Source organism: Lottia gigantea (assembly GCF_000327385.1).
Source record: "Lottia gigantea unplaced genomic scaffold LOTGIsca_25, whole genome shotgun sequence".
NCBI lineage: Eukaryota > Metazoa > Mollusca > Gastropoda > Lottiidae > Lottia > Lottia gigantea.
Window position 1 is genome coordinate 712,568 of NW_008708752.1, and position 23,454 is coordinate 736,021.

Consider the following 23,454-nt stretch of genomic DNA (forward strand, 5'->3'; position numbering starts at 1 on the left):
GTCCTGGCAGCTTTAGATGAACTCTTGTCTATTTTATAGCTTTGCTTTGGAGAAGGATAGGAGCTTAACTGTTGACACCTGCCAGAGTCTCAAAAGTCTGAACTCTCTGTTGCCAAGGTCATAGTAGGCCATATATTTTTCAATTATGTAGTTTAAATCAATCTAGGCTCTTTGCTTGTTTTAACTTTGATTAGACTATGACCTTGGTTGCTAAGCATACAGCAATCTGTCTTATTGTCAAACTATGGTCTGAAGGTCAACACAACCTAAATGTACAGGAACTACAGAAGATGTAATTCTTCATTCTCATTTCCTTCACCACAGGAATGCGTAAAATATTTTTAAACTGATAAAATTTTGGCACCAAAGTTTCATTCTCCTCATTAAAAGCCATCATATGTACTATCTACCTCATTGAGGTTTTAATGTTTATTACCTTCCTGGTATTTTTACACTGTCCAGACGCCATAGTTTTAATTACAATCAAATACCTGCTGCTGATGATATAAAGTGTGATTGCCGTCTATTAATTTATATCACAATTTTTCTTTTATATTGTTATAAACGGTAGATTAAAAACAAAATAATCACATGCAAATAGTAAGTACAGGGTTTGATGTGATTTTCCTTAAAGTGATACAGTCCAATGAAAAGGGTCTTGATGTTCAAGTGATAAAATAATCCTAGGTCCGAAATTCTGAGATAATCTTTCTAAAGTTTTCTGCAAAATTGAAAGATGTTTTACACCCTTCCTTTCTGCACCTAATTTGATCAATAAAACAGACAATGCCATGCAGTGTGCAATGTTCTGTGGCTATAAAATAAATTTATTAATGGACAGTTTTTCTTGAATAAGATCTTGGACTAAGAATGTTATCAGGAAGTAATATAAAACTATTTTGCTATTGATTATTCAGGTGTATGTTTCTACCTGTCAAATAACTCTAGTGTATTTACATAATCATTACATATATACTGACCTATATACATCATTCTGTTTCTTACTACCAGATAACCTACATACCATAGTGGGCATCTGGTCTTCACTTGATAACAAGATCAGAACTAATTTATATACCATTGTTATAAACTCACATTGAAATGTGGACATACAATATTCAGTATTTTGTGTTCTCTCAAAATCTAACTACATTGCACACTGCATAGTCTTGCCTGTATGAATTAGACTAATCAGGAGCAGGAAGCAGATCCCTGACTCATTTCATTTCATTTCCCATTTCTATGTCAACAAGCAATATTATTTTGTTTTTTCTTGACTTGGTGAAGTCTTGTAGATGAAAATTTAAGTTTGGTACCAGTACAATTTTAAAGGTCATCACTGATTCAAGGTCATTAGAAATGTTTGCCAATGGTTAGTAACATACTAGTGCCAGTTTCAGGAAGTACTCTAGGAAACATTTTGATTCTTGACATATTTTAATGTCTGATTCCACAATGGTTTGACTCATACTTCGAGACTGAAAGTTCATATTTTAGTTACTTTTATATATTTATTTGGATAGATGAAATTTCTTGAAAACATTTGGATTTGCATTTTCCCAATGCATTTTCTATGACCAAACTTTTGAAAATCAGCTGGGATGATGTATTGAGGTCCTATGTGCTACAAGCTGTTTCCATGACAAGCAAAAATGTTTGAAAAAGTAGCCTAATGCTGTTGTACAGGCAAAATCCTCCCTAACCTATTGCATATGTCAGTAGTAGGATTTAAAACTCTATTTGTCATCCTGAAGAAGTATATAAGGAAGTATAAACAAGGGGATGGAAGCCATCTTAATTCTTATCACATTGTGTTTATATTTTACAAGCTGTTGTTGATTCTTACATCACAAGTAGTTTATTGTTTACTTATTTTCACTTCTTTTTCTCTTTCTCATTTCAGAATTGATAAACAAGACAACATTATGTCAGAATGACTCAAAGACAAATATAGAATCTGGTACAACATAACACCAATAAAAAGCAGACGCATAAAGAATTGTGCGGATTGGATTTCAAATTAAAGGACAATGTGATTGAAATTCCATCAGTTGCTGTGAATGAGTACATGTATACTAAGAGATTATGTTCTGTGCCTCCATTTTATGATAATTGTCACGTTTTTGTAAAATTGTCACGATTTTCTGGAAGTGATGCATCATTGTTAAAGTAAAAACTTGATTTAAGTGGTGATTGATTGTAACTATGGCTTTTGCTGATTCCAAAGGATTAGTCCTTGGCTTTTCTTTAATAGCAACAGCATTTTTGATAATGTATTTAGTAGGATTCTGTATTCCATATTGGAGCACAACGACCAATTTATCAACATTCAATGAACCTAAGTTATCTTATATTGGATTATGGCAAGCATGTGGTGTAGACCATAATATGAAAATGAATCCATTTTTAACAGTGAATGATTGTTTTAGTACTTTAGAACAAGGTGTTCCAGGTAAATATGCTAGTTTCTAAAACTTGTCTTGCAGAATTGACTGAAATCACAATCAATCATTAGTACTTTCTGACCACTGAGCACCCAAATTGAATTTTATGAATATTGAAGGTAAAATTTTCAATTCTGTGTCATAGGTCTAAGAATGTTGTTGGGTCTGGATAAACCGAAGGTTTGATATATTTGCCTTATAAATAAACACGCTTCCCTCTAAAGTTTTCTCTCTAATTCCCTCCTGTAAATTTTCTATAACTTAAATTGATCTATTGTTAAAGGGATTGTAAAGAGAATTTTTAAAACTTTTATGTGTATCTGAGACTCTGATAGCATCAATTTGGACCATTCCAACTTTCAATCAGATGTCTGTGGTTCCTGCAACTTGACTGAAACCAAGTGTTTTATGACAGCCACTAGATATTATTAGCAGCTTTTTGCAATTTATGGTGAAGCATTTCTAGAATTACAGGAACCACAGACATCTCACAGAAACTTGGCATAAAGCAAATAAAAGTCAAATTTAGCCACGTAAAAAAGCTAGAAAACCTCTTTACAACCCCTTTAACATAACCAACTATGACTTGACCTCTAGTATTTTCTAAAAGATTTTTAGTATAGTATAAAATTTCTAGAATTAACACAATTCTGATAATAACAGGATAATAAATAACTTCCTGTTTCCACCTGGTCTGATAGTTTCACCTGTTTCTATTTATAACTTTATATTTTGGTATTGAAACACTTGACACACATCCAAATCATTCAGAAAATATTTCAGGCATATTGAGATAATTAGGCTGGTGAGATTTATAGAATTTAGTAACATTTTTTTTTTGCGATCTCAGACTAGTGAAAAAAGACATGAACATGAAAATGTTTTTTAAACAGGTTAAAGATGGGTTCCCTTATTTTCATTTATGAAAATGGAAATGTTAAAACTTATATGAATAGAAAGTAGAGGTGTTCTAATGACTTGGAAAAATACCAGTTTTTCTCACCTGTCCATAATTAATTCATAATTAATCCAGACTTTACATACATGGACATTTATGATTAATTAAAACTCTTAATTATTTGCAATAAGAACATAATGATATGATTAAGAATACATGATAATTCATTAGAAACATCAATTAATCAAATAGATTGCTAAATTTGACACTAAAAAATAAGGAAAACCATCTTTAAGAAATAAAACGCAATAGAGTTTTACATATAGTGTGCTGAATGTGCCTATTCAGTGTTCAATTGGGGGAGAAATTTTGCCCAGACAATTGGAATGTTCTTTTCCTATGGTCAAGGTATTTTGAAAGTGCACAGCTTCTAGCTGAAATTGCAGGTCATCAAATTAGCACCGGTAAATAAGACAAGAAATTTTTTTGAAATTAGCTCCTCCATCCAGCCCTACTGGAAGGAAGACACCAAACATACCTCCTTAAATAGGTTCTTAGTTCTTAGATTTAAATGGAGATTCATACAAGTTATAAGCTTTAAGCTCACAAGTCCTTGTCCAAAGATTCAGGCTCTATAAATTGTCAGTGGGGATCACATCTTCTTCAATGTGCTTCCAGGCTTTTCTTACCCTTGTAAAAGGATGAGGCTTGTAAAACCTTATACAGATTCCTTTCTATTGTTATATGAAAGTAACAAGTTCTTTTTCAAGAATGAAATTCATTTATATTCAAAATACCATGAAAACAAAATCTTCATCTCTATTATAGGTTGGTTAAGAGCTGTCCAGTTATTTTCTGTATTAGTTATAGTTTTTGCTCTAGCTAGTTGGATTATGTTATGGTGGATAACTTGTGCTAATTTTGGTGAAGATAAAGCATTTAAATTTATGTTACCATGTTGGATATTAACAGGTATTTATATAACATTTTCTATGAAAAAAGTTGTTGTATTATTTATGTCAACTTGATTTATTCTGAACAGTTTAGAGCTGTTACTTATTTTTTTCAGTTGCAATTCATGTTCGATCAGAACTGCAAAATGAACTTGTTCATATGTACAATAGTTGAAATTAGAAACAATAATGAATTCCGGGCCATGTGAAATTTCAAAAGTTACAACCTTGGACCGAGACAATCAACCTCAATATTATCTGAGTCCTGGCTTGATGTGTGCAAAAAACTGTTGGCTTGAGTGCTTTTTGAGATGACATTTTTAAGGCATATTTTTACTGCATTTGATTTCATCTCAAGTTAGTAATGGAAATGGAAGCAGAATTAACTCTTCATTCATTCATGTCATTTAATTTAAAAAATCACAAGCAAATAAGTCAAAAAATATTTGGCCCCTGTGAATTGTCCAAATTTTCTGATTTTTCATTTCTTTTTTTTCAGGAATATGTATGTTAGTGGCAATGTGTATTTTTGGACATTTTATTAAACCCAGATTTAATCGTTTAGATATACCAGGTCGTGTTGAGATAGATGAAGAAAGAATAGAATATGCCTGGGGTTTTATAACCGTTTCCGTGACAACAGCATTATGGAACGCTTTGAGTATTGTGTTTATATGTATTACATGTTGCTGTTGATACTTCTTACATTTTGTTAAAATTTCATTTACATTCATTTTTCACAAATATTAACTTGTAAAGATTTTTTACTGATATAGAAGATATAAGAAAATAATTTGATAACTAATTATTCAAAATATGGGTAGACCAAAAAAATAAAATTACAAATAGGAAAGTGTCAAATTCAGAGAAGTACTTGTCAAATAGACTTTTTGTGAGCAGTGCTGAATGAGTCAAACTTAGATAAGTAATCAATGAGTCAAATTTAGAAGTAATTAATGAGTCAAATTTAGAGAAGTAATTAATGAGTCAAATTTAGAGAAGTAATTAATGAGTCAAATTTAGAGAAGTAATTAATGAGTCAAATTTGTAATTAATGAGTCACATTTAGAGAAGTACTAAATGTGTCAAATTTAGAGAAGTAATTAATGAGTCAAATTTAGAGAAGTAATTAATGAGTCAAATTTAGAGAAGTAATTAATGAGTCAAATTTAGAGAAGTAATTAATGAGTCAAATTTAGAGAAGTATTTAATATGTCAAATTTAGAGAAGTAATTGATGAGACAAATTTGTAATTGATGAGTCAAATTTAGAGAAGTACTAAATGTGTCAAATTTAGAGAAGTAATTAATGAGTCAAATTTGTAATTTATGAGTCAAATTTAGAGAAGTACTATAATTTGACAATAGTTTTGGGAACTTAATGTACTATTCTATCCATATATTTCAGTTTTATAAAAGATATATTTCAATTGTCATTTTCTCATCATATTTTGTTATTAGCATTCTAGTTTATTTGGTTTCAATTTTATTTTCTATTTTGATGTTAGATTTAATAAAGATTTTGTTTTTTGTTAGAATTATTTTTAGTTAAATATTGTTTTGTTTTATATACTTCTTTAGATTTTTTCGCTTTCAGATTTTCTTTTGTCGTTATAATAGCAGACTGGGGAAGTTTGACTATTATTCTATTTGAACCCATAATTATAATTTTGAAGCTGGTATTCACTCCCCATGTAAGAGTTAGTATATAAATCAGGTCAAATTTTTAAATAAATTCACTGCAGAGCAAATTTGAAAAAAATTAAAATTGTTTGATTGAATTTCAGAACATTCTTGTAAATTTCATGTTAAAATTATGTTATTTTGATTTAATTTGATATATTTTGATTTTGTAGGGAAAATTGTTATTTGTCTTGTAAAATGAAATGTTTTCTAAATAAACACTATTTTCAATAAGAAATTTAATTTTCTTTGTATTAGAATCTATTATATTAGTTATTCATTATAAATACTACTGAAAAAAAATCCAGGTAAAGAATTTCTGATTATTTATAACTATTTATATAGCAATTTCTATGAGCTGTTGGAAAATTACGAGATTGGGCCCAATGACGAATATCTCATTTGACAAACAAAATTCACAAAAAAATATATCAAGAACAATCTGATTTTTATTACAAAGTTAATTACAAAAAAAATAAAATCATATTAATAGTCATAAAATAACAATATGGAATGTCTTAGTTCAAACTAGATACATTAAATTTAGAAGCTCAAAGCTTTAAGCTGGTAATTTACTGCAGAATGGCTGCTGAAAAACTCACAGATAAATTAGAGGCCCCCACCCTCTCTTCCAGTCCTGTGTGTATTGTTAAAATTCAGAGTTTTTATCAACAAACTAGAGGCACAAATGGATGTGCTTATCTTTGTTTGACGTTAAAAGCATAAAGACCATGGTTCGCCATTTTAGGGGGTTGATTAGGGTCATGAATATATGTCAATAGTCTTCAAAGTACAAAAAATAAATGAAAGTAACAAGAGTCTCAAGAAAAGACGAGTCGTCAATTTTACTGTCTAACGTGGATAATTCTGTACACACATGGATTTGAAGGCTCAAATTTTGCTGGTGAGCTGTGAACACTAATTTGATTAGCTTAACTAAAAAATTCCTTTTTCTAACACTACGACAGTTTAGTCAAAAAAAATGGTGCAACTGTCCCTTTAAAATATAGATTAAGCCTGACATTTTAATATTTAACAATAGGATTGAGACACAATTCTTACAGTATTTAAAATACCCTTTTAAAAAATATCACAAATTTGGATTATGCTTTCCCCACAAGAGAGCCAAGCCTTATTCTGACAAATCACCAAAATTCATTCTAAATCGGAACTTTTGATTTTGATCTTCTTGAAGGAATGGATACCAGAAAATATAATTGACATTCCATAAATTATTAAATAAATTATAGGCCATTCCTGTCACATCTTTAATTGGTGATAGTGGTATAGGAAGTCCAGTAGCCCCATATTTAGAAGTCATCACTGTTACCAAGGCAACATCAAGGGAGGTAACTTGTAAGCCTCTTGTTGATTTAGAATAATAGAAGCCTTGCTCATCCACAGCTGAAATATACAAATATCCCAAAATCATATATCAGAGGCAATTGATTTGAATCTAGAATTTTTTGTTGTTAAGCGAGCTTCTTTAGCTGTTATTTCTACCATTTGACTAGAGTGGTATTCGCTATAGTATTATCATTTTCCTGGAAATTCAGGAACCGCCGACATAAAGAAAGGAAAGGAAGCTATAAGTGTCCCCTATAAGCATACAAAGGCTAGAAAACTTCATTTGAACCCTTTATCTTCAAGTGGGAAAGATGTGAAGCAGGAAGATGTGAAGCTGCTAAGATCTGAAGTGGGAAAGATGTGAAGCTGCTAAGGTGTGAAGCTGCTAAGATGTGAAGTGGGAAAGATGTGAAGCTGCTAAGATGTGAAGTGGGAAAGATGTGAAGTGGGAAAGATCTGAAGCGGGAAAGATGTGAAGTGGGAAAGATGTGAAGTGGGAAAGATCTGAAGTGGGAAAGATGTGAACCTGCTAAGATGTGAAGTGGGATAGATCTGAAGTGGGAAAGATGTGAAGCTGCTAAGATGTGAAGTGGGAAGGATGTGAAGTGGGAAAGATGTGAAGCTGCTAAGATGTGAAGTGGGAAAGATGTGAAGCAGGAAAGTGACTTTATGAACAAATATACAGCATTAAGCCTGCTCAAGTGTCCAAGTTCTAATTTAGGAGGGAAGTGCTAACAACAAGCTACTTACCATGTAGCCTTTGACTACCATTCATAACAACATTTAAAGGATCTATTACTGAACCTAATTTATGTAATTTCCACTTATAATCTGATTGGATTGTTGGTTTAAATGAGAAAAAGATGGCTTCTGGCATCCTTGTAGCTGGTTTGTTGTACCATTGTACTTCTACATTTAAATCTAAAACAAAATACGTATATATTTCACTTATTGATTAATTAAGAGATATTTCCTCTTCTTTATTAAAAAAAGTATCACTGTAATTCTTATCAAAAAGCAAAAACCAATGTCCTGTCCACCCGCAATTAGTTGTGACATTTAGATCTTAGATTACAGTTAGATTCTTGTCATTTCTAGTGCAGGACTGACTGTTCATCTAGTTGGAGTTCCAAAAAGACTAAGTGCAATTGTGATCTTACATAGAACATTTTCTATGTTGTTCATGTTTTTTAGCAAATTTCATTCTGATTTCAGTATTTAACAGTAATTTCAGTAGTTGAAAGTCTTAACATCTTATCATTACCAACCTTAACAGGATTTAGTTATAAAATTACCCTTAAATTAAAAATAATAAAAATGAGTGGACAAGGAGTTTTAAGAAAATAAGACTTACAGTTTGTGTTTCTAGGCTGAGTATATCTAATCCAGATATCTTTAGGAGCTCCATAATAATATATACTTTTATCATCTTGTAATTGTAGGTGTATTAAAAAATTACACTGATAATTATCTATTGAAATAAATTAATATTAATTTGAGTAATAATAAACACTTAAAAGTGTGCAATGATGGAAATTTTACAACCTCCTCTTTTGCCATTTCAAACTGTCTAGGAATTATCTTGTTTTCCCCCATCATATCCACATGTCCCTTTTTCCATGTCAGCCCTTATACAATAATCTGTGTAACTTGTTGGGAGAAACTGCCTTGAAAATTCTGCCTGGATTGATCTTATCTAGTTTGGTATGAAATCATAATTAGCTGAGCCAACCATACTACCTCTGATAGATTCTAAGGTTGTTGAACAGAAATGTTGACAGAGCAATAACTGAAGTGGCATACTTTCTGATTTTTGTCAATTTCAATGGGCTTTTTCTCAAAATGTGATTGTAATGAAATACAGAGTCATATCAAGATTTGTAAAGTACTCACTATTATTTCTATATCTCTGTATTAATTTAGTCGGCCATATTTTACTTTCTGCTGCTGCATTCTGACTGATATTAGGTTTACCGATTCCCAAGAAGAAATGTTTAGAGTATGGTACACTCTCAGAATTCAAGGCATCAAAATCACTTTGATTGTAGGTCTGATATAAGAATTGACCCATCGGATGAGACTTAGAAGCCCAGTTTATCTGCAAATGAATAATAATATACATACAAACATCCAAAGTGAATTGAATTGATGTTGATAGCGATGATTTTTTCAATTTATTGCACACACCACAAAGATGTCTGATTGAAAATTGGAATGGTCCATATCCCTTAAAGTGTCAAAAGGTGTGTATCTTGAAAGGAGCTTGGTGTAATTGTCCAGTGGTCTCTGTCAACTTTGGGTAAGAATCTTTCTGATGTAAAAGGAGCAACCAACCTTAGTAGTAGGATCAACTAGAGTAGTTAAATAACCTTGATCAGAAAACTCAAACTGAAATCCTCCATCACATTTCAATAAACTTAAACTATCTGGCACTTTCTCAAAATCTAAAATGAAAATTTATGCGCAGAATAAATCAAGTATAAAAAAAAAGTATTTTAAGTTTCAGTGTCATAATTTTGTGTTGGTTTCCATGGAGCCATTGAAATTCTAAGACAAATATAAAGAAATTCAAGTCACTATTTGCCAATCAATTGCCTAGCAGACGTCGATAGAAGAAACTATAACATTACCTTTATAATCAGGAGGTGTTGATTGTATTTGTTTCCATTCCATTTTAACTTGATCTGCTAAACTATGATTACCTAATGCCTCTAGTGCTAGGTCTAGAAACTCTCTCTGTTCAATCCACGAACTGATACCATTAGCATAATTAGTAACTATAAAGATAAATTTTATATCATTGACAATTTCAGAAGGGAAGTCTTTTTCCCCTCCATATATCTAAGGGGCCTCGGTTTAATCTCCAATCTGAACGACAAAATGTTATCTTTTGATATCAGCGTTCATGACCTGTAGTATTAGTAATAGGTTGTGAATGTGGGTGGGTTAATGTGAAGCTGAAAACATGGCCATGGGCTGTAAAAATACAGGGTGTCATCAGAAATTATTACTATTGTTACAAAATTTCAAAATTTGAAGAAATATGCACGATATCTTACTATTTTGATGTAAATATTTATAAAACTGTGAATTAGTCCAGTTAGTGTTATCAAATACATTATCTATACCCCATGTATGTTCTCCTAATTTCACTAGAAATCTACTAGAGTTATATACTTTTGGATCATTCAGCGAACATTGGCCTGAAAAAAAAAAGCAAATTGAATGAAATGGTATCATATTCTTCTACTACAGTTTGGGCTTATGAAGATAGGTAACAGAAGATAAGGAATTTTTTCATAAGAGCAGCAGACTTCTCTTTATCAATTGCTAACTGTTGATGGCAATTTAACAGACTGTAGCACTTGCTGTCTCAAAAACTGGAATTTTGACATTTTTTTTTGGCAGAGTCAAATTATCTAGATGTATAGGCAGTGTGGGCATTCAGACTTGGGCATCTTTAGCAGTCTCCTGCACACCTACCACACTGTTGTGAGCATGTGATACATAAACCTGGAATTTCTTTACAAAATAACAGGCACTTCAGGACTTCTTGCCACTGCACTTTGACTGTTTTTCTGATGCGAATGTCTCTGATGTTGAAAAAGTTTGCGCCAGACTTTAGGGAAATCAATTGATTTCAGAAAGCTGTTTTCTCACCTTTATCAACACAATCTGCCCATTTTCTATAAAAAGCTCTCATCTTAGCCACTTTCAGAGGATCAGAAGATACACCTTGAATCCAAACATCACCTATTTCTTGTTCAACTACTTGTAACTTGTCTTTTATAGATTCAGCTAGAGCTACAAACTTATCAAATGTTGAACCTTGAACAAATGCTTTAGGGAACTGATGTCTGACTATATCATAGTACAACAGAATTTCCTATTTAATAGAAATAACAGAACTTTATAACTTAATGATATAAAATACAATACAAGTATTTTAATTGTTGTATAAATACCCACTGACAGGATTTGTATACCATAATAGTACCACGTAATTACATAAATAAACTAACCTCAATCAGAAAATATACGCAAAATCTATACCTATATTTTACAAGCATTTAACTTCACAGTTAAGGATCCTTTCTACCAGCTTCCAACTTTAAGCCTTGTAAGCTCTTGAATCCAATTCAAATTGAAATATTTTCAAAACCAATGATTGTTCTTGAATACAAGGCACCCATCATTGTGTGATCAGATTAATAAACATGACATCTCATCTGGAGAATCCACTCAGTTGTAAAGTTTATTTTGTATATCAAAGCAACAGAACAACAAAATATGTTACCTGAAAAGTCTCTGGTGGACCTTGATTATCATCTCTAAAGGCAAAACACATAGCTTGATCAAATCCAGGAAAGGTTACACAATCATTAGCTGATAAACCTCCTGGTACATTAGGGAAATGTCCTGGAACATTCGGATAACCTCCTAGAATAGCAAACAAAGTAAGGATAACAACTAAGGTTCACAATTAAGGATCCTTTAGACCAGCTGGTCTTTGGCCAAACCTTTCATGGATTATCCATACCCATTTACAGCTGAATCAACAAGAATTATGACAGAAGATGACTTATTCAAAAGAGGCAAACTGCAATACCATTCAGTATCAGTGCATAACAAATTATTTCCAATTTCAACCCACAGACGTCATCTTTCTAGGAAAAGTGAACATCTTAACAACAATGTCTAAACCACTCATGAGGATTTTGGAATGGTCCTACCTGGATGCCACATGGCTATAAGACTGTTATTTTGGTATTTCCAGTTAAATATTTTAGGTAGAGCTGGAGGAGCGGTAGCAGCATTAACACCAACAGTGATAGCTTGTATACCATGTTTATTAAATATTGGTAGTAAACCTTGACTCATTCCTACAAAATATAATCATCAAGCTATCTCATTATAGTTTTTCATTCCTAACTTCAAGTTCAGTAGCAGAACCAGCAGAACTGAACATCATATTGGTAATTTCTAATCTGTTTCGGTAATTTGTATTCAACATGGTACTGTCAACCTACAGTTCCAACAGAAAGGGAGAAAACTTCCGTGACAACCATGGCTTCAGATACATGACAAGTACATGATAAGATTAACTGTGAACAACAGCTTTATGTTCTACTGATCTCCAGTTTTTGGGATAAAGTTAAAACGCTTTGAATGAAGTCAACGACTCATGGATCATGGAGTCCAGTCCTCAAGAACTTTTTGAGGATCTACTACTGGAGGCAAACCTTTGATAATACTCTTTCCTGGATTCATGGGTTGATCAGTATCATAATGGAGAAAGAAGACCTCCAGAATTTAGCAAGCTAACTGAAGTTTGAATCAAAGACCATAATTTTTTAAGGTAACCAAAACAATGATAAGATCCTCAGAATTGGACAGATGAGCTACAGCCTGTGGAGAAACTTACCAGGTACATCTCTTTGACTTAAAGTTTTAGCAGGTCTTTTAATACCATAATGTTTATCCAAATCTTCAGATATTTTTAAACTAAAATCTACCATTGCAGGGTGCATGATTTCATTCTGCATGTTCATTGGTCCAGCATGCCATACAATATCTCCTAAACTTACTGCTCTATTGAAGGCTGCTACATCTGTTGCAGACGGACACTAAAAATAAATCTGAATATCAACCAAATTGTAAAAATATCATTTGAGTTTGATTTTGTCCCATTCAACAGCAAACTTTTTTTCTTTTTTCTATGCCTTCAATTTAAGTGATATCTCATTGCAGTTTGCAGTCAAAATTCCCCCTTTGGCAATCCAATATTTCCTATAATTAGCCACATCAAAATTCATTAAAACCATCTACGAATTAAATCACATTGAATATTTATTGTGAAAAATCTCAGCAGTCTCTGTAACATTAAGGAACTACATCATTGGCAGAATCGGTCACTCTTGGGAGCATTTTGAATCATAACCAATTCATCAAGTTCTTAGACAAATATCATGTGGAGAAAGCCAAAAAGTCAAGCACTGATCATTATATTTCTGCACATTTCAAAATCTTACTTACATTAAGTTTAACTCCAGCTAGAACCAAATTGGGTGGACAATCTAGATACATACTAACAAGCCAAGCATGTGTAGTATATATCATTCTTTCATTATAGCCCATAACTCTTAGCTCATTAGCTCTTTGTATGGCTCTAGGATAATACACATTGAAATATTTATTTAAAATATTGTTGATAAAGCCAATCTCTGGATGAATTCCATCAAAACCAACATCTATAAATATAATATAAAAGTAATGTCAACAATATCTCAATTTTATTGCTTGTTTGCATCTTTTACAATAATCAATGTTGGCTGAAGAAGTGTTTATATTATAAGACAATTGTAAGTTAAAAAATACAGCCTACAAATAATGAAACATTGAAATTTTAGGGTACACCTTTCATATCAAAGCACTTACACTTGTATCATGTGGACAAAAGTGGACTTGATTATGGTGTAGACTGTATACTGGTACATTAACCTTTTTCTTCTTCAAATACTTACCCAAGTGATTCATAAAAATCAAGTGAACTTGTTTGACATCGTTAACATCTTGTGCTGTGTTAGGAGGTACAAAACAAATCTAAATGGAAAAAATGTTAATTTAACAGACATGTCTAGCATCATTTTACAATTACATTTATAGGCGAATTAATCCAACAGCAAGAAAGCATTTGGTCTACTGAAATAGGCTAGTAAAGCTCACCATACTCTTTCAGATACTGTAGTTGAACTTTGCATAATTGTAATTTTATGAAGGATATAAAGTGTAGCCCATTTGTTCCCCCCCCCCCCCCATCCTTTCAGATATCTCTTATATTTCTTATCTATGTATCACTGATCAGTAATAGAAATGACTCTGTATGTAAACACTGCAGACGTGAAATAGGTTATATAAAAATGAAATGCATAGGTATTAGGGAAATACACTATTTTCTACTTACTAAAATTGTAAAAAATACTATTGAGTACATTTTTACAGACACAGTCGTTATGTTTACAGATGTAGCTGACGATGATGATTGCACTGATAAGAGAAACTAATTACAGAAAAGTTGTTTTGTTTATTTTTTTCTCTGATCAAAGGTCTTCTCCACTTTCAGTTTCGCTTCCGCTTTAGAAAGCGTTGCCAGAATGATCACTGCACGGGTACAATAATGGGTGTAACACTTTTATGGGAATTTGAATTTCATTTATACGCTTTTGTTCAAAATAATATAAAATATTTATAATCTTTTTAAAAAAATTGACTCTACCAAATTGTTCCACTCGATAATTCTGAGAGAATCAAAAGAATGTACATGTAGATTAACAGTGGAAGTCAGTCACAGGCTATTGATGTTCAGTCAATATAGGCCTATTTATAAATTAGGGGCAATGGCAAAAAGTAGTCACACTTGATTGTTCGGAGGGGCAAGTAGTGTATCTGGAGGGGCAAGTAATGTATCCGCAGGGGAAATGGTTTTTAGTTGCAGTATTAGTATTGGTCGGTTGTTAGAATTTTTTTAGGGGGGCAATGGAAATATTTTTTCAAAAATCGGAATACTTATATAGTAATGTATATTATAAAGCAAAACATACTACTTCCATAAAATTTTATTAGTTTTAATCATATTCAGCATTAGAAATACAGTAAGAAAGTAAACTGGGTGATTTAGCAGCATTTCTAGTTTTAAGTTGAAATCGAACTGATCTCGGGATTAATATTTTCTTCCATTTTTTTGGCTTCTTTTTGTTATCAGTTGCTACTGGTACGTGAGAATCAGCAAAAGTTTTGGATGTTGAAGCATGGTGAGCTGACGATGTAGACCAATCACTGATGTTGGAATGACAAGAGTGACTCTTGGCAGCAGAAGTGTATCTGGACGGTTGAGCCAAATTGCCGACGGCTTTATCCATTTCAAAATGGTGATCATGTACACGATCATAGAGTTTACCAACAGACATTTCTTTCTTTTTCTTTTCTTCATTTTCAATTTCGGTTTTTTTCTCTCGGCTCACAAGTTCCTTCAGATGCTCTTCAATATCCCTATGTTTTGGAGTTGTAAATCCATCAGTCCACCAAGACTGTTTTTCTGTTCCTGGATCTCCACAAGAGTTCTGATCAGAAACGAATCCTATGTAATTAGCCAGAATGGATACAGATTCCATTGAAACTGTATCATCATCTTGCAGCTTGAATTTACCAGTAAACTTCTTGGAAAGTTCCTTCAGTTCAATAACTTTTGTAAATTCTTCCCAAATTTCATCAGCATCGTCCTCGGGTTCACAAAATCTAAAAATCCTCACTTTCTCGGTACATGAGGTAACTTTGAGGATTCGCTTTTCAAGATGTGCCACAGCGACAGTAATAAAGGCCAATGGTATCATTGCACCAAGATCAACATCATCTTCTGTTCCGGCTACAATCAAATGTTTTTCGGAAATGTCAAGAATGACTATTTTGTCATCAGCTACATCAACAAAGAATCCCTCTGCATAGATGCGTTCGTTGACCGAGTATTGCAGTTTTAAAAGTTTTGCCAACAAGCGTTGTTTCTGTTCTTTTTCAACAGTCGGTAGTTCTTCAGTAGACTCATCAGTACTATATTCTGAACTAGAACTACTAGAAGTAGTGGTAGCAGACGATGACGCCGATACTAAATCTTGTTCATCATCCATTATCTGAAAAATAAGAAGATCAAATTGTAGACATTGACGTACTTATTATCCACCTGAAATACAATCCATAAACCTCTCTTAGCTAAAAAAAAACGGGGAATGCTTTACCTTTGCTTTGCTATTGAAGTCGATCCATGAACTTTTAACAGAAGGAAAGGCGTCACAATTACTTTAACGTCACAATAGATATTAACATTACGTTAAAGGCATATTGCGCTATGGACATTTCCCATTAAGTCCCTCAATCTTTTGTTAATGATATTTTATGGCGGCTCGGCTGCCCAGAGAGTTGGTGGTTGCTCCACATCGAACCAGATAATACCGAGTCGCATGGATGGGGCAATAAACCGAGTTGCTATAGGTTTAGCATGTTAAAGATCCTTCGACAGTTGCCGATGGAAATTAAAAAAAAGTAGACTGATGCCGAAGCTATGGCCTTCTTCATCATTCATCAGCCCAATCAGATTTAAAATAAAAGTAAAACTCCTTTCCTTTTTCACCGTTTGACAAGAGGGTGGGAATGTAACCAGGGATTTCAAGGCTTAAACCGCTAATTAAAGAGTGCACTTAGTCTTGAGTGGGTTGTTATCCCACATAACCCTGTAAACCTTCAAACCCGTTCGTAAGCGGGTTGGTTGCAGTGTTGCGCAGCACGAATGTTACATTTTATTGGAGACAGCCCTATTCCAAATACATACTATCAACAATCTATGACAGGTATTTGAGATTCGACCAAATTCGAAACTCATCGCATTTACCGATTTATGGATCTGCAACTTATATAAAAAAAAAAACCACAAATATCTGTTCAAAAAACCTGCTTATGATTTGGGTGATATGTAAAAACATCAGAAACTGCACAAAGAATCTAGGCCGAAATGAATTGAAACAATTCAGTATTAGGCCTACCAGGACCAAAAAAACTATTTATATTAACAAATATGAATACCAGTCATTGAAAACTTTACCTTTTACTGCTTGTTCTCTTGCATCAATGCTTACACGTAGAGAGGCGTTCTGATATTGACTATGCAAGACAGAATTTCTAACAATAATGGCGTCGACGTCATAATCACTGCCCATGTTACCAACTGGGCTTCTAAATATATATCTAGGTAAGAATATTTTTTAACAATTTTATTGATTTGCTCATATTCTTTGTCATTTTAATTATAAAGTTGCATTAGTTATTTTTATATTTTGGCTTTGTTGATAATTGTATAATAGTGTTGCATTGACAAGGTCGATTGGGTTAATAGGTGTCCGATTTGACTACAGATGGTGTATTAATCATGATCTGGCAACACAGCTTTGTCGGTGCTTCATACTTCCGGTATATTTGTTTTCACGTTTTGCTGTGTCAGTGAGCGTTCATTATTTAATTTCTCGATTAGAAATATTTCCAGTGGTTGAATTCATCATGTTTTTGACAAGATCAGAATATGATCGTGGTGTCAACACCTTTTCACCAGAGGGACGATTGTTTCAGGTGGAATATGCCATTGAAGCTATAAAACTTGGTTCCACTGCCATTGGAATTCAATCATCAGAAGGAACTGTTTTGGCAGTTGAGAAGAGAGTAACATCACCCCTTATAGAACCATCAAGCATAGAGAAAATCATGGAAGTTGATTCTCACATTGGATGTGCTATGAGTGGGTTGATTGCTGACTCCAGAACATTGATAGATCGAGCAAGAGTTGAGGCTCAAAATCATTGGTTTACATACAATGAGAAAATGAGTGTTGAAAGTGTAACACAAGCAGTCAGTAATTTGGCTCTGGCATTTGGAGATGATGATGCTGAACCAGGAGCAATGAGTCGACCATTTGGTGTTGCTCTTTTATTTGCTGGTATGGATGAAAAGGGACCACAACTGTACCACATGGATCCGTCTGGTACTTTCATCCAATATGATGCTAAAGCCATTGGTTCCGGATCGGAAGGAGCCCAACAAGCGCTACAAGAAGTGTTTCACAAGTCTATTACCTTGAAGGAAGCCTGTAAATCAGCCTTGACCATTCTGAAACAAGTTATGGAGGAGAAACTTAATTCGACAAATGTGGAATTGGCGACAGTGACCCCAGAAAGAAACTTTCACATGTTTACTAAAGAGGAGTTAGAGAATATAATTAAGGACATTTAGATGTGACAGAATGTTTGAAATTCATGAACTCATATTTCATTGTTATCATTTTCAATGTGGTGCAAATAGTTGTTATTAAAATGTTAAGTCACTGATATCACTTTACAACTCAATAAACATCAATTTTATTTGCTGTATAATTGTTACTGAAAATCTATGATCACTAATGTGACGATAAAATCAAGGTTTTATTAAGAAGTTATCAAATTGTTCAATGACACTCAATGTAAGTGACTGACCAATAAGATGATTAAAAACTCACATGAATGAAATTTTCAAGAAACTGGCCCCTTGTCCATAATAACTCTTTGCAAAATGCCATAGTTAAGTTCACAAGCCTGTACCAGATTCAGGAATCAGCCAACATAAAGCTTTTTGTGAAACATGCCCTTAAAAAACTTACACAATCTTCAATGGCCAAAATCATTTCAATAAATTTCTCCTTTCAAAAGCAATATCCTGAATAAATCATCTTCAAAATGTTAAACTATTATGAACTTCGTTTTATGTGACACAGTTTGTATTAGCTCGACATTGTGAAGATGTCGCCTAATATAGAGTTATGTCCCTTGATTTAGTATCAAGTTTGATATGAGACTTTTCATCTCCATCCACAAATAAATTGCCAACATGGCAATAATATTGGTATCTTTGTGAAAAAATAATAACAAAATCCAGTTAAACATTGCTTTTTGAGATCACAAAATATATATATATAACAAAAATTTCAGTTCTGTGAAAGAAATCATGCAATCATACAAAAAGCTAGCCATTCAAACAAGGTACAAAAAACACTCATTATTGCATTGATTCATTTGAGATTTAACCATATATCACATTGCACGTTTTCATCATACAATCAGGCAACCGATTATATATAATATAATATATATATACACATAGATGTTCATGTCACTCCAACAATTTTAGTTTGTATTTCACGAAGTTGTCGGGCTCTAACTGAAAGATTGTAGTCACATTCTGGAGTGTCTTTGACCAAAATTTTCCCATAGTTAGGTCTTTCTGGAGGTGGAGTTCTAAACAGTTCAAAAGCTTGTAAATATTTAGCTTTGAGTCTAGTTGACCTTCTACGGGGTGTGAATGTATCATCAAGAACATCTTTATTGTTTCTTGGCACCTTTTCACTTTTTTTTGGAGTTACCATGTCCTGATGTGGAATGTCTACACATGTTACATCTTGTGTTTGAGTGTCAACAGGGATATTTAGAGTATGATTCATATGGGGCATCGTTGGTGTTGACACATTCAGGGATTCAGAGAAACTGATATCAAATGCCTTTTTTGATCTCTTTAATTTTTCTAAACTCCAAGACATACCTTGGCCATTGCTTTCTGGAGTTTTATGTAAGGATTTATTATTAACCACACCATGGACTCGATTTGATATTGGGCTTGGAGAACTAAATGAAATGTCTTCTTCACTTTCAATAAAGCTATTGTCACCCAGAAATTTTAAACTTTTATATTTATTTCTATATTGGGATTTGTGATGTAATGTGGTGTTTTCCTTATTTGAGGGATTCCTTGTTCGAGTGACAATTGTACTATGACATCGCCTCACATATCTTGCTTCACGTTTAGAACTGAGTATATCACGAAACTGGGGTGACACCTGAAATAAAAAAAATATCAAATAAACATCATAAGCCATTCAAGAGTGACAGTGGCATAAGTTTTAAGTTGTTTAAATGAACAGATGCGCCATTTCGGGGGCTTGATTTGAGTCTTGAATATATGTAAATAGTCTTCAGGAGTACTTGAATTGTACGAAAATTATCTCAAACTAGGAATTTCTTTTCCTATTTCTATATATGACTTGTCTTTCTAACATTCAAAAGCAGATAATTCTGGATACACATAGATTTGAAGGCTCAAATTTCGATGGTGAGCAGTGAACACTATTGCTGTTTAGCTTAAAAAATTTCCTTTTCTGAGAGTAATGTTATGGCTCATTTTAGTAAAAAAATAGGACATGTCTGTCAAATTCATTACTAAAGCCCTAAGTAAACTGCTATTGAATAAAATTTGACTTATGGAAAACTTTGGTGTTCATTTGCTAAAACAATGAAATAGATGTGTATGGGAGATTTTCCATTAGATTTATAAAGTTTGTATCCTGGCTTTTGAAGGGTGGAACACTTATTTAAATTATTCTAAGTTTCAAGATAAAAATTCTCTTTAAACTGAAGATTCAAACAAACCCATAATGAATCCTCTTCAACTGGTACTATTTTAGCTGTAACAGGGTTGTCTACACAATGTACTGGGGTGGGTAACTGTTTCTGATTATTTATAGGACTTTCAGTAAACACTAAAGATTTCTTTCTACTTCTCCTTCTTTTCCTCCTTCCAGGCATTCTTAATTATGACATTTACTGATACATACAAAATGTCTGAAAATTAAGTCAACTGAAATGTAATACATTCCATAAGTAAATTTTGTCTTCCAATTCATTTGTTTATTAGCGAATCTTAGACTAAGACTATGTAAACAAGCTTACAAGACATGGCATAGAATAGTCCATCTGTCTCTATTCCAGCATCTGATGGATATTTTGACAGTAGTCAGCTGGAGTCAGAAAAAAAAAACCCATTTAATGGCTACGCACGCAATTTTAAATGGCCAAGATCAGTTTCATGAAAAAAACTTTGATGGAAATGGAGACGTGACATAAGTGGTTTAGGGAGAAAATAATGATATGACTGAACTACAAAAACATTCATTGTTCCAAATATATCTGTGTTTTGCAGATCAAGATATCAATTGGTTTAAAAACCAGCCTACTTGTGCTGTGGAGATGCAGAATGTCCCCATTTAACAGGGTCTACAGCCTACATCCTGTCCAAATAGCTATCAGAGGCTGGAATAGAGACAGATGTTTCGGTTCAGATAGAAATAATTGGTGTTGCCCCTGCAATACAATCAATTGAAAAGCTCCTTGTAGAGCTGGATTATTCGAATATATCAAATAATATATCAATTCAATGACAATAATAATGCCCCTTCTTCAGTGGTTCACCCTCTGTTCCAATGAATTTTATGTCTAATCTACCAGTAATAGACGTTTCTTCCCATGCATTTACCGATCGCTAAAATGATTAGGTATATTTCCATTTAATGACACATTGGATTATTGACATATACGGTTTACCGCTCAAATATCTTCGTGTTCAGACTCGAAATCTGTCAATATTTTTCTCCTATCATATCTACTTTCATTTTAATAAATAATTCTGCATCGAAATAATACACACATTGGGATTCGACGTTATTTTTAGATTGTCCAATCAAATCTGATTTTAGAAATAATGACTAAACAATTAATAACGAATTTTCTCGCGATATTTAATTCAAGTCATTTGATTGGTCAGTACATCTCGTGTCTCTAAATTTAAAAATGGTGGAAAAATTGAACTTGCTCGGACTTGCAGAATAGTTATTTTTGTAAACAGTAATGGCGACCGCTGCTATTATTTTCGAAAGTTTCTGAATAATTGCTGTTTGTTTTACCTCCAATTTATGAGTTGTAAGTTTTCTCACTGGGCAAAGAAGCTGTCTCTCTTTTTTCAAATTCAGAATCAAGCAAGTTGATGAAACAAAATTTCAACAATAACACCCCATTCATTGTAAGATCTAAGGAAAAAAAAGACACTTAGAACTTATCTAGCAAACCGATATCTAAATAAGCTTTTGTCAAACCCTCATGCAGGAGGACTAGATTTTTCCCTAGCCAAACTTGAAGAAATATACAGACTAATGTAAGCGAAAAGGAAAAGCTTTGGGTTTGGGAAAATTATCCAAGACACAAGGCCTAGGCTAGTACCCTAATTCAGCCTATGGAGGCTAGGCTAAGGCTGTATATTACAGAAAATGTTTGAAAACACATTTAGAGTCAGAAGAACTATAGATCCAGAACAGAAATTTCATTTTATTTTTATAAACTTTGTGAAAAACATTGGTATGGTACCGGTATTGTTCTGTAAGCTTACTGTCTCAGTCTGTATACAAAAGCTTTCAAAACCACACACAATGAAACAATACTGTCATTTATGGTGGGAATGATGCCAAACTTGTTCTGAATGAGGCCAAGTTGTTTTATAGTATATTTGCTGGTAAATGATCATGGTTATGGTCATGCTTGATGCAATCCAAATAGAATGTACCTTAATCTCTAGAAAGCCATAGGCCTACCTGTACATAGAGAAAATCATGCCATGGCTTGTCCCATGAAGATCTTTGAAAATGTTTATTATTTACCTCCTTATTTGTTATGGTTTTAGGAGGCTTGAAACATAAACTTGCTGTAAGGAAAATGGCTACCGGTACAAAGTCAAATGGTGAAGCCCAATACAGTCCAACAGCTAATACTGACCAAACTATACATGGCACAGTTCAGAAAATAATTAGCGAAGGCAATAAAAAGACCTATGTTATTGTTATAAAACCAAATGACCCAACTGCCAAACCGGTAAAGAAAGCTACAAGACCACAATTTACCAATATCAAATCTCCTGGAAAGCTTGATGTCCTGAAGAAAAATTTGACTGACATTACAGATGATGATTATGATAGTCAGAAATCAGCAGTAGATCTATTTCTAAATGATGATGATGATGACAATGGTTTGACTTGGCATGATGATGGGGAATCTAATCTCAAGTGTGGCCAAACCAGGGAGAGACATCTGTCCATAGATGATCTGTTAGATGATAGTGGATTTCATTTTACTCCTTCCCAAAATCAACCTAAGAATTCAGCAATTCATCAAATCAGACCAGTGTCTTCACCAGAATTTATGTCAAGCCCAGAACAACAGAGAATCAAGTCTTTATTCTGTTTAAATGAAGATTCCAACTCCTCTCCAATACCTTTAGCATCATCAACACCAGTTGGTTCTTCTGGACCCCAGACTTCTCCAGACTCTGGCTTTCTCTCAGGGTCCTCATCTATTTTATCACAGAATATGAGAACTCCTGACCAAAGTGAGCCAAATGAGATCTTTATTACTAATTTAGTAGCAGGTCCCAAACCATTCAGTAAAACCGCAAACAAAGATGATGAAGAAGGTAGGCCACTTTTCATCAAATCAACAATAAAATTTCTGGTTTTGGAGGTCACAATTTGTTCCATGACATTGTTTGTGAACTTTTGATTGTGCTAATACCAATATGCTACTAGTCACAATAATTGTTTACAGACAAGCACACCCACTCATGGGAAGAAATTATTTTCTTTTCCCCAAACCTATACTGAAGATCATGTAAACCAAGCTAGTTGGCAC

At 33.2% G+C, this 23,454-nt stretch overlaps 5 protein-coding genes across 5 annotated transcripts; 2 read left to right on the forward strand and 3 right to left on the reverse strand.

Moving 5' to 3' along the window:
- Nucleotides 1-1,911: 1,911 nt before the first annotated feature.
- On the forward strand, nucleotides 1,912-4,991 carry LOTGIDRAFT_232026 (hypothetical protein; the record flags this gene model as incomplete). The annotated part of the gene is made up of 3 exons (XM_009055590.1): nucleotides 1,912-2,452; nucleotides 4,171-4,314; nucleotides 4,795-4,991. Exons 1-3 carry the CDS (start codon nucleotides 2,206-2,208, stop codon nucleotides 4,989-4,991), a joined length of 588 nt encoding a protein of 195 aa, XP_009053838.1. The 5' UTR covers nucleotides 1,912-2,205.
- Nucleotides 4,992-7,593: 2,602 nt separating this feature from the next.
- On the reverse strand, nucleotides 7,594-7,983 carry LOTGIDRAFT_117096 (hypothetical protein; the record flags this gene model as incomplete). Its single annotated transcript, XM_009055591.1, has 1 exon — nucleotides 7,594-7,983. A coding segment is annotated over one exon (390 nt), but the record flags the coding sequence as incomplete, so codon positions are not given.
- A 6,966-nt stretch (nucleotides 7,984-14,949) lies between these two features.
- On the reverse strand, nucleotides 14,950-17,088 carry LOTGIDRAFT_160453 (hypothetical protein; the record flags this gene model as incomplete). The annotated part of the gene is made up of 3 exons (XM_009055592.1): nucleotides 14,950-16,008; nucleotides 16,114-16,174; nucleotides 16,955-17,088. The coding sequence occupies 3 exons, from the start codon at nucleotides 17,086-17,088 to the stop codon at nucleotides 14,950-14,952; spliced, it is 1,254 nt and encodes a 417-aa protein (XP_009053840.1).
- A 240-nt stretch (nucleotides 17,089-17,328) lies between these two features.
- On the forward strand, nucleotides 17,329-18,313 carry LOTGIDRAFT_232029 (hypothetical protein). Its single transcript, XM_009055593.1, has one exon. The coding sequence runs from the start codon at nucleotides 17,426-17,428 to the stop codon at nucleotides 18,149-18,151; it is 726 nt and encodes a 241-aa protein (XP_009053841.1). The 5' UTR covers nucleotides 17,329-17,425; the 3' UTR covers nucleotides 18,152-18,313.
- Nucleotides 18,314-18,831: 518 nt separating this feature from the next.
- Nucleotides 18,832-21,379, reverse strand: LOTGIDRAFT_232030 (hypothetical protein). Its single transcript, XM_009055594.1, has 4 exons — nucleotides 21,325-21,379; nucleotides 20,374-20,581; nucleotides 19,069-19,784; nucleotides 18,832-19,046 (listed from the first exon to the last, which is right to left on the reverse strand). The coding sequence occupies exons 2-4, from the start codon at nucleotides 20,527-20,529 to the stop codon at nucleotides 18,974-18,976; spliced, it is 945 nt and encodes a 314-aa protein (XP_009053842.1). The 5' UTR covers nucleotides 20,530-20,581; nucleotides 21,325-21,379; the 3' UTR covers nucleotides 18,832-18,973.
- Between the last annotated feature and the right edge of the window lie 2,075 nt (nucleotides 21,380-23,454).